The sequence below is a fragment of the Cololabis saira genome, chromosome 15 (genome assembly GCF_033807715.1).
Source record: "Cololabis saira isolate AMF1-May2022 chromosome 15, fColSai1.1, whole genome shotgun sequence".
NCBI lineage: Eukaryota > Metazoa > Chordata > Actinopteri > Beloniformes > Belonidae > Cololabis > Cololabis saira.
The window spans coordinates 13,893,519-13,904,955 of record NC_084601.1 but is presented as its reverse complement, the minus strand read 5'-3'; the positions used below and the strand labels follow the sequence as shown (position 1 = coordinate 13,904,955).

General features: G+C 41.6%; 1 protein-coding gene across 1 annotated transcript; it reads right to left on the bottom strand.

Moving 5' to 3' along the window:
• Positions 1 to 1,832: 1,832 nt before the first annotated feature.
• polr1f (RNA polymerase I subunit F) lies at positions 1,833 to 10,728 on the bottom strand. Its single transcript, XM_061742660.1, has 4 exons — positions 10,446 to 10,728; positions 7,022 to 7,163; positions 5,146 to 5,354; positions 1,833 to 4,627 (listed from the first exon to the last, which is right to left on the bottom strand). The coding sequence occupies exons 1-4, from the start codon at positions 10,664 to 10,666 to the stop codon at positions 4,153 to 4,155; spliced, it is 1,047 nt and encodes a 348-aa protein (XP_061598644.1). The 5' UTR covers positions 10,667 to 10,728; the 3' UTR covers positions 1,833 to 4,152.
• Between the last annotated feature and the right edge of the window lie 709 nt (positions 10,729 to 11,437).

Sequence of the window (11,437 nt, the reverse complement as noted above, 5' to 3'; positions counted from 1 at the left end):
TACTTTTGGGGTTACTAGTGTGTTTGCATGTGTGCTTACGTGTACATGTTTGTGTGCAGACACTGATCTCTTGGGAAAGATTTTAATGCTCCATCCCGTCTGACTCTGCGTGAGAGTGGGCTATTTTCCTACCTGAGCGAGCATAAAAAACAGAGATGCAAAGCAGAGGTGCCAAAAACCTCTCACAAATGCCTTTGAAAATGCCATTAAGGGATTTCATAGATGTCAGTTGGCTCGTGATAAACGGGCTTTGATACGAGTTAGCTCTGCCCGAGCCGTGTGGAGACGATATATGGCCACAGTTGCACAGCTCTGACTGGTGGAACACTTAAGGTTTTATGACCTGCTGCCATTTGGGGCTCTGGGATAGAGCAGAGTGCCGACCACATAACTAATTAGCCTTGGCCAGCGGGGTGTGTAAGGACGAGGATTTGTGGATTGTGGGTTGTGGATGTGTCTGCATGGGTGAATGAGTGAGAGAGCAGTGTATCTGTGCCAAGAGTTGTTGTGTGTGTGTGCGAGTCCTGAACCTGGCGAACTGCATCAAGCCGCAGTTTATTCTCCATGAAGACTCCACAGGCTGTTTCATGTAGGAGCCGCCAGGCCTGGAAACTTTAACTCAGGAGATAGAGATCCGGAGCCAATCTATGCACGCATAAGCACACGCACGCACGCATGCACACACACACACACACACACACACACACACACACGCCAGATACCGCTCCTATCAATGCAGACAGAGGCTCAAGCAAACACTCTACACGCCTATTGTCTCATTTCTTTAACCCTCCCTCCTTTTCTATCCATCAGAGGATCATGAAGATAAATGTGCATAGATATGAGAGTCCAGTTGTAGGAGGGGGTGGTGGGAAGGGTGTCAGAAGTGGAATGTGTGTGAACTGCACACTGCCTCCGATAAATCAGGGAGACAAGGAGGAGGGGGAGGCGAGGGATGAGAGGGAAAGCAGGACAAGGAGGGAGTGATAGGGGGGATGACAAGATGAATGGGGGATCACAGAGGGAGGAGGTACAGGTGCAAGAGAGGTGCACCCGGTTTTGGGGTTACAACTGGCCAAATGAGAGAGATAACACAAGGGAGGTCAGGAGAGGATGGATTACAAAGAAAAAACAGCTCGACTGCTCAAAATTATTGTTTGTAAAGCTCTAAAATGTTTTCAACATTTTCTTTTTGCTGTTGAAACAACTCACAAGGATGAAGTCCTGCAAAGCACGAGGCTCAATCTGTGCTACTTTTCATGGCTGATTGAATACACGATTATCATAACGGTGTTGAACGAACTTCGTGTATCTCAGATGGAGAACGGAACATGCTTATTTAAGAAACGGTTTAATGAATGTACAGCTCTTCCATGATAACCTGCCTTCAACAAGGTCATCTTTACTAACATCTCTTTTACTTGCAGAGTAACTGTGATCATTTTCAAATAACAATAAATAAATCAATAAACCTTTGCATGTTCATCAATGATTTGTTCTTTTCATTCATACATGTTAGGCAACCAACGGTGCCTTCAAGAGGTCTACAATTGTTAGATTTTCTTTTTCTTTTTTTGATTGAATTAACTTGATCCGTTAACTTATTTGTGGAAGTGATCTGAGACTACTCTCACCCTTTAGACAGAACCTTACAGTCCAAGGGAAGAAAAATGTACTCTGCAAAATGATTCACCTTATAAATACTGATGAACTGATCCCTGTTCTGATGAGCCTTTAAGTCTGTAGTCATAAATGTTGACCTGCAGCTGTAGATGCATATTTATACATGAGGTAATCGTTGAAGTAAGTTGGGACACCGTGTAACAGTGATCATTTATTTGTTCATACATTTCTTTGTTCAGGTGGTATTTTAAAATGCTCTAGACTCTTTTATACCATTCTTACACATGCAGAATAAGGACCGGCATCATCTCACCAGAAGAAGCGGGCGTCTTCCCTGAGAGTGTTAGTGGGTTTCACACATTTTTTTTAAGCACATCTGAAGACCTGAAGATCATTGCCAAGCAATGTTGGTTTCTGAAGTGCCCCATTTTCATAGATTTGACCAGATTCTTTGACATTTTCAGACATGAACAAATGTTATTCTTAACCTGTTGAACTATTTGTTCCCTGGTCTCTCAGAGTAGTGAACCCCTCCCCCAGAAAACATTTCCTTTTTGACACGCTCACTTTATTTCTTACTTTCCTGACATTTTTCTTAGCCTGACTAAGACGTTCCATCAGCCTTTTTTATCTGATTTTTTATTTGATTTTCTCCATTCGTACTTTTTGAAACTGAGTGCATGTTTAAACCAAAAGAAAAACAAGCAAAAATGTGTTCACATTTTCAATTTCAACTCATTGATCAGATCTATTAGAATTATTTGCAGTTTATTCAACAAAAAAAAAAAAAAAAATCCAACTCTTTTGAAATAAGGGTGCTAGCTGGTTTAATGCTTAGACTGGCTAACGACTCCTTCTGTGTTTTTCTTGTAACCTGACAACCCAAAGAACACTTTTTATAGAAACATATTACCTTAAACCTAAGGGTGCCTCGTACAAAGTTGCAACATTCATATGAAAAATGGATCATAGTTGATCTAGTTGGCTACACAGTTGGCTAGAATTTGATTTCGGTGTCAAGTGTATTTATTTGTTTTGCCGTTATCCAACTTTGGAATGTACGGTAATTACGCTGCTGAAATCAATTTCGCTACCATTGAAGGAACATTACATTATGGTGCAACCTGAGCAGATGACAGAAAGGCACGGTGGGGTGGGACACAGAAAGATGAGCTTAGTTAATTGAAGCTCCTTATCTGTCCTCTTTTAGTCAGCTTCTGATAAGCTGCCCAACTCTTCACTTTCAAAGCTAATCAGATTCCCCACTGAAGGGCAGGGGGATGTGTGTATGTGTAGGCAGGGTTTAAGAAAAAAAACACATTCACAAAGCTTTTTAGTGCTGGCTTTCAGTATTTCCTCACGTCTCACCCACAAGCTGACAAGCTGAAAAAAAGAGACATTTCCTTCAAGAACTCCAAACTTTAGTATTATTCATCATCAATCATTTGAATCAAAGCAACATAGATTTCCAACTATGACTTGCCTTCATTAACCCCATTAACACCCAAGAAATAAATATAGTTAATTATTCAAATTTAAAGTGTTATATTATAATTTGAAATACAAAAAACCCTCAGAATTATGTCATTCATAGTTTCTAAATAACATTTTTGTACCTCTGATATTAGATAATTGTATTAAATTTTTTCATATTTATTCTACCTATTTGGCAGAATTTTTTATATTGTATAATTTCTTTTTTTTTTTAATTATTGTTTTGGTCCAGGGGTGGTGCAAAGGCCTCAGAAAGGTAAGTATCAAAATTTTATGTCAGGCATCAGGGGGTTAATGATTTTAAAAAAATAAAAAGGGAAAGAAAAGAAAACAGAACTGAAAAAGTAGAAACTGTGACAACATATCAAAACCAGCGCAGGCGGAGGCTGCATTCCTTCACCAAGGCTGAAAATCCTGGATCCAGTTTCTGGATCAACTTCAAAATTGTATGACTTTGAAGTGCGGCCGTCCCCAAACCGGCACATTTTTCAGGCAAACCTGTTTCTGACATTTTTAACGCCGCTGCCAACAACAAACTTCACCAACCAACACACGCCAGACAACAGGGCCTTGATGGAGCGAATGAGGACAGAATATTTATGTTTCGTTTATTTTCTCCTCCAAGTAGATAAAGCACATACCAGAGGATAACAGTGACGTCACTAAACACTCTCATTATGTGAAAGTTGGAATCTTAGACTTTTTATTTTAGTGGTTATTAAACCAGACCATTGAGGAATTGCATGGAGCCGTGAGGAAAATAAACCAAACAAGGGCAGAAGAATAACAGAATATCAGCTTTTCATTCTTTAACCGAACAAACCAAACAAAACTGAATAAAATAAAATAACACTGCTGGTTAGATCAGACTTTACATCTTTTGGATTTGTGTACCCGTGTCCTCTGGTACTGTCGTTTGAAGCGGTTTTGCTCCACCGTCAGGCAGCCAGCTGGAATCACAATCTATCATCATCTCTGCTGTCCTGCACATCTGATCTCCAGAACCGTAACTAACAGTTCAGTCCAACACTTTTTTCAGACCGACTGCTCAACATCACCTTTTCTCTTCTTTTTGGATTTTTTCGGCGTGGCCTCTGATACAGAACCATTCCTGCTTTCACGCTTCCTCTTCTTGCTTGGCTTGTCACTAAGGTAACCGCTGGAGTCGCTGCCATGAACCTCTGAGCGAGATACTTCCATCTCCTCCTCCTGCTGCTGCTCCTCTTCGTTCAGATGCTTTTCCTTCTTCTTCTTTTTCTTCTTCTTCTCACCAGATTCACCAGCGTTTCCCTCATCCACTGTCCCGTTTAGCTCTGGTGCTGCGCTGATGTCCAGCTGGGTGGGAGTTGTCCTTGTCATTTCATTTTCACCCTCCTGTTCTTTGGTTTTGTCTTTCTTCTTTTTCTTTTTCTTTTTGGGGGTGTCATCAGGAGACTCCCGGGTCGGCTCTGACAGTTCTGCAGGGACGATCGACTCTGAGCTCTCCCCCATCGCCAGCAGCTCCTGCACCCTAAGAGGCAAAAACATAAACACAAAGAGTTCAGGGGTTGAGGACACGTGGCACAGATTCATGCAAAAACAATCTCTACTACTACAAAAAGACAGCAGTAAAATGTACCTCTTTAATATCCAACCAGCCTCCAAGTAGCTTTCTGTTGTGTAATGTTGTAAAGTCAAATATGACTCAAGACAAAAAATCCAACAAAATAATCTAATGTCAAGTAAAAAGTTAGCAAGTCACATCAAACACACGCTAAACTGGACTGTCTTGATTTAGAAATGGCTTTTTACTTTGTTCCAAACCCATTTTTTGTCCTCTATGATGTCTGTTTCTGCAGAGAGCAAAGCTGAGAGACCAGCGTCAGTCTACATGCCTCCATGTATCTGTGACTCTGCCCCCAAGTGGCAGCACACAGGTACAACATGTAGATGTGCAACAGGGAGCAAATCATGTCTTCAATTTCCAAAACACTGGAGGAGACCCAGATTAACTCTGCATCAACACACAGCCAACGTACTCTAACTTACCTGGTTCTGTTCAGTTGCCCTCGGATCAGCAGCACCCCTGCAACATCTGCGTCAAGCGCAGTCACCTCAAACTCAAGCTCCGTCCCGATCTGTGGCCCGGCATCCCTCCACGTCTCGACGGAGACCAGATTCGGCCTGGGTATGCTGGCGTTAAAGCAGCCATGCACGAGGCAACCCACGTGGCCTACTCCCAGTTTATTCACTTTAGCCTGTGGAAGTATACGAGCAGTTCTTAGAAACACTTAGGGCCTGATTTACTAAAGGTTTGCGTGTGTAAAAACGTGTGCAAACTTGACAGCACCCGCAAACCAAAGTGCCAGCTGATCTACTAACAGCGTGCAAAGAGGACTGCGTCTCTGAAATGCGCAAAATTGCACACGCAATTCAGTTAGTACTTTTGCCCTGATGAATAATCAATATGGGGCGTACCCGGCAGAAATTCTAAATACTGGGAGGGGAAGCAAATTGGTCCATTTACCACGCGCAATGAGATTTACCAAGCCTGAAAGTAATTGCGCGTATTGTGATTGCGTCTGTATTTAATACGTTCGAAAGGAAGGTGCTAATCTGCTGCTGCCGTTATTGTGGCAAGGAGGCGACATCCAAAATCAAAGAACACGCAGAGAGAGAGTCTTTATTCTGCTGCATGCTATTTTAAAAATGGTTGCACAAGTTTTATTAAAGGCCACTTTTTCTTTAGTTCTTCGCCTTATATCTTGCCACCTTTTTTTAATGTGCCCCCCTCCACTCGCCCACAAGCAGGCCAAGCCTTTGTGCCAAACTTTGTATTTTATTGATTACTTATCTTATTGAACGTGAAATCGTCCTTCGTAAATTACATTTAATTAAAACCTGTGCTTATTAATCATAAAACACAGGTTAAACATCATGACCAAATCCGCTCCGACCCGGTGTGTCAGTGATCAGCGCAGAGACTGCAGCTTCGCCTGAATTATGGTTCCGCGTTAAATCGACGGTGTAGCCGACGGCGTAGGGTCGCGGTGCGGTGTGCGTCGCCGCGTACCCTACGCCGTCGGTTCTGGGTTGGTGTGACGTGGAACCATAAATAAGCCAATCAGGGAGCAAGGGGTTGGGGAGCTGGGTTGATGTTGATCCGCGGACAAAACTTGTTAAGGAGCATCAAACTCACTCTTATCTACGCGGAAATAACGCTAAAATATAAAGAAGGCTTCCCAAAGTGTGATCTATGGTGAAATAGGAAAATTAAGATGTGCAACTCTTCTAAAGGTGAGACATGCATTTAATTGACTTCATGGCGCCAGCCTTGGCGTTTATTATTACGCAAATGTGGAATGTTTGGGTCTGTCTAATTTTGTCAAATTCAATTTGGAGATTCACCGTTCACATCTTTATGTGTATGCGTTGTATGAGAGAGAGATGGAGAGGGCGAGGGAGGGAGAGACGTGGCCTGTACGTCGTTGTTTTTTGTTTTTTTTTGCAGTTTGGGTGCACAATACACTTGTGTGTGTGTGTGTGTGTGTGTATTAAAAAGAGATTTTGCAGTATGTTGTGTAATTGAAACTGGTTTGCTGTGATCGTTGATGGCAAACTCATATTAAGCATTTACATTGCTGGTTATTATGTGCCCCCCAATTAGATCTGTTCTGCCGCCGACTCTGTTTTAACCTCATCTGCCGTTCTTTTTTTGTTACCTGTTATCAATTGCGCACGCAATCTTAGTTGATCACCCGCAAAACACACAACAACAGCACGCGCAAACCTTTTCAGTGCACACGCAATTTAGTACTCTTTATTTAGGATCTTAGTAAATCGGGCCCTTATACTCCGGCTGTTAAGACGGGACATGTGTTTGCTGAATAAGCTGAGTCTTCTGGCTGAAAAACACAAGTCTTACCAGGAGCGTCTGTCCTTTTTGGGGCTGAAACACAATAAAGCTGGCTTCAATGTCCATGTGGATGTAGCCGCTGTCATCATGAATGTCTCCTCGTTGGCCCACTATCCTGATGTCGTCATAAGCTAATGGTACTCCACCTAGACTGGAAGAGACAAACGGAGCAAGTTCAACTCACTGGGAAAGAAGTGGTTAGATTCAATCTAACTATCAGAGACCGATCGAAGCCACATCAGCTCCAACTGCATAAGGCCACAACAAAAGTCCAGCAAACAGCTAGAATCCCATTTATCTCATGAATGGCCCCATCCAAGATTCAGTCTTCTTCTGTGACTCTCGTCTCTCCTCCATCTTTTCCTTCTTATGTCTCATGATGATCGAGTCCCATGAGGTCCACTGCAGCTCTGGGAGTTACTTTCATCATGACTGATGCGTAACATAGTGCCATAAAGCAATACAAAAGTTGTTGCAGGAAAACAGCTTGGCTGGGGGTCCACAGTCACATAGGCTGGTTTTTAGTGATAGTAGAGAGTAGAGATCTCCTTATGTTCACTCCTCAGCCAAGACTCTTGGGATATATTTCAATAATGCTTTTAAATGTAATCTGTAGTGAGGACATGTTTTATAAAGGCTAGGGCTAATATCTAAAAGACAAGGCCTGCCTCCCTCTTCATGATGTGGAGATAGTGATTCACGCTTTAATAGCAGCAGCAGCAGAGAGGAAGAGACTGGACGAGGTGGTGAGGAAAGCCGGCTCTGTCCTGGGCTGCAGTCTCCATCCTGTGGAGGTGGTGGGGGAGAGGAGGATGGTGGCTAAACTGTCCTCCATCATGGACAATGTCTCCCACCCCCTTCATGAGACTGTCATAGCCCTGGAGAGCTCCATCAGTGACCGGCTTCGTCACCCACGATGCGTCAGTGAGAGGCATCGCAGGTCCTTCCTCGCCACTGCCATCAGACTGTACTACCAGGCCTGCTCTCCGTAGCCAACGGACAATAAATAACATGTGCAATAAAAAGATGTGCAATAACCATGTGTGCATTATCTATGCCAGTGTTTCCCAACCCTGGTCCTCGAGGCACACTGTCCTGCATGTTTTAGATGCTACCCTGTTTTAACACACCGTGATACAAGTGGCTGTGTCATCAACAGAATTGTGCAGACCTTGATGACAAGCTAGAATCAGGTGTGATGATGAAGGGAAACGTCTAACATTCAGGACAGTGGGCCCGAGGACCAGGGTTGGGAAACACTGATCTATGCAATATCTGTCTGTCTACCTCACACTCATTCTACCTGCTTTTTTTTTTCCTTCGCAATGTATATACTGTCTATATCTTGTAATTATATATATATATATATATATATATATATATATATATATATTTACCCCCTTCCCTGCATGGGTGTGTTAAGTGTACTGCTGCTAACATGTGAGTTTCCCCATTGTGTAATAAAGGATTATCTTATCTTAATAACATCCTACCTTGACCACTGCAATATCTTGTATGCAGGTGGACCATTGGTGCAAACCGCAGCTGCTGGACTTTGAAAGAGTAAGACTTCCTGTTCAGTTTAGGGCTGAGTTTACATTTTAATTATTGGCTGTTGAAGCCATGAAAAGACTACTTCATGCTCCAGACTGAGCATCAGCTTTAACCAGGCAGCATTATCATTACTTGATGTTATTGCCCAGCCCCTTCTGCAGGGTTCTGCAGGTGGGTAGTAACAAGTTACATTTATTCCGTTACATTTACTTGAGTAAGTTTTGGGAAATGTTGTACTTTTAGGCAGAGCCGCCGCAAGGGGTGTGCGAACCGTGCGATCGCACGGGGCCTCGCGCCCCAAGGGGCCTCACGCTATGGGCCGTTTTAAAAAAAAAAATAAAAAAATAAAAATAATTTTTTTTTTTTTCGTTTTTTCCCTTATAAATAACAACAGTCACATTCCATTACAGACCTAAATGTGTACTAGTCTGTGCATATCAATAAAATATATGTGCAATGATGCGCGTGTCTGTTGTTCAATACAACTGTGTCAGACCAAGCGCAGACACAAGCTGCTCTGATCCAGACGGGTGGAGTTGGAACAAACTGTCACACAATGTTGAGAGAACGAGACAGAATCAGGAAATTTCCATCAGAGGATGAAAAAGGAAAAAAACTAAAGAAAATGGAAGAGTTTAATGCCTCTCTGAAAGGCTTGTTTGATAAATTTGTTAGAAAAATCACCAATCCGACCGGGTCTCAAGCAGCCGTGGGGCCCCGCGTCGAGGCAAGTCAAATGATGATGAGGCAGGGGAAGGTATCCAGTATTTTGCTAATTGGAGAGTTAAAATTGCGCATTTAGACACCCGATCCGACCCGAAAAAACCAAAAATTTTCGGCTTGGGGGGCCCCCCCAAGCGATTTCGCACAGGGCCTCGCAAAACTCCCAGACGGCTCTACTTTTAGGAGTAGTAGTTTTGAATCACTATACTTTTTACTTGAGTAGATTTGTGAAGAAGAAACTGTGGAAAAATGTGTGTTTATACATGTTTTGTCACATTTACACAGACTCAAAAACACACACACACACACACACACACACAGTTTATATGAGTTCATGGGCTTGTTTTAGTTCTGCCTGGTTAAAAAAGAAAAGTACAAAGGCTTGAAATTTTGTGCTTAATTTATTTTTTTATTCTGTTATTTTATTTATTTATTAAAGTACTTGAATTTACTTTTTATTATTTACTATTTAAGATTATTTTAATTTAAGCTATTTTTTTATTAATTTTAATTTATTGATTTAATTTGCCTGAAGATGATTATTTTGCACTTATGTCTGTTTGAATCTGTTTGAATGAGTTACAGTAAACAACCAGTAAATACCTCAAATACCTCAAGTATTTTTGAAAATATTTGTAAATTTTTTTAAAATATTATCCATTTTTTTTTGGTGTTTACTATTTTTTTTTCTCTCTTGTACATACTATTTCTACTTTTTATATTCCTCTTTTTATTATTTAACTACTTATTGGTTATTTCTATTTTAAATGTTTTGTATAAAGTGTGTGTGTGTGTGTGTTTTGGCTGCTGCACGACTGAATTTCTCCTCTGGGAGATAAATAAAGTCTTCTATTCTATTCTATTGAATGGCTGTGTTAAAAAATAAATCAGACGTTACTCAATAGTTACTCAGTACTTGAGTAGTTTTTTCACCAAGTACTTTTTTACTTTTACTCAAGTAATGATTTGGATGACTACTTTTTACTTCTACTTGAGTCATATTATTCTGAAGTAACAGTACTTTTACTTGAGTACAATTTTTGGCTCCTCTACCAGCTCTGGTTGTGGATAAACAAACACACCAGAGGTGATCGGGGGTTGTTACTCTGACAGCTGGGGTCCATGTGAGCTGCATGTGGGGTGTTTGTGCCGCTACCTGTGGGAGAACTTGAGCAGCTCAGCGTCCAGCTCCTGGCGGATGCCGGTCCTCTTCTTGTGCAGGTATACGGGCGGCAGCACCACGTGTCTGCGGCGGCCGCTCCGCACCAGGCAGGAGTAGGGCAGCGACAGCAGCTCTGCGGCCGCGGAGAACGACGGGACCGCGCAGGGGACGAAGTCCGCGGCGGGGCCGCCTACAGCGGGGAGTTCACCGGACATTTTCACGAGTTATGGCTAGTATTCAGTCTGCTTTGAGTTGGCCATGTTGCACACTGCGTAGGGGGATCCGGAAGACAAACAAGACGCTATTTCCGCTGCGAGGAAAGAGGTCCCGCAACTGTTATAAAGCGCATTAATGTTGAAATGCTTCCCCCTGCTGGTGAGGTGGTGGAATGACACCGTGGGACGTAAAATGAAAAGTTGAGATAACTATCCATCCATCCTCCAATACTGGATAACCTATAATGATCAAACCATCCTTATTCTTACATTTGAAAGCCTTACATTTGGTTTATTTGTTTATTTATTTGTTTATTTAAAAAGGATCCCCATTAGTCTTCACCATGGGAAGATTCTTCCTGGGGTCCACATATAGACATACAAAGATTACAATAATATAATAACAACTCAAAAAGGGTGAAAAACATTCACTAGAATTCCTGAAAATAATGAATTGAAACAAAAAATAAAAGATTAAGTAACCAAGCAAAACTATCTACATCCTAAGTAACAATATTTGTTACTATCACAGATCTGTATCCACTTTGAGCAAAAATAGTTTGCAACGACTCTATAATTTATAATATAGCCATACCTCTACTTATAGTAGTATAAATATACTATATATCATAATTACAAGTGGTTTACAAGTGGATGACAAAAATATAGACTTTGGAATCAATAATTTAATCATATTGGCTACATTTTTTTTATTCATGAATGTCGCTTTTTGAAAATTAATCCAATCTTTATTGCGTATCTAAACGAAAT

What these genes read in the sequence shown, in the direction of transcription:
- polr1f (XM_061742660.1), bottom strand. Translation starts at nt 10,666, where the DNA reads ATGTCCGGTGAACTCCCCGCTGTAGGCGGCCCCGCCGCGGACTTCGTC. An exon ending in CTGCTCAAGTTCTCCCACAG is followed by an intron (nt 7,164 to 10,445) that starts GTAGCGGCACAA and finishes TGTCTCTTCCAG; the next exon opens with TCTAGGTGGAGTACCATTAG. An exon ending in AAAAAGGACAGACGCTCCTG is followed by an intron (nt 5,355 to 7,021) that starts GTAAGACTTGTG and finishes ATACTTCCACAG; the next exon opens with GCTAAAGTGAATAAACTGGG.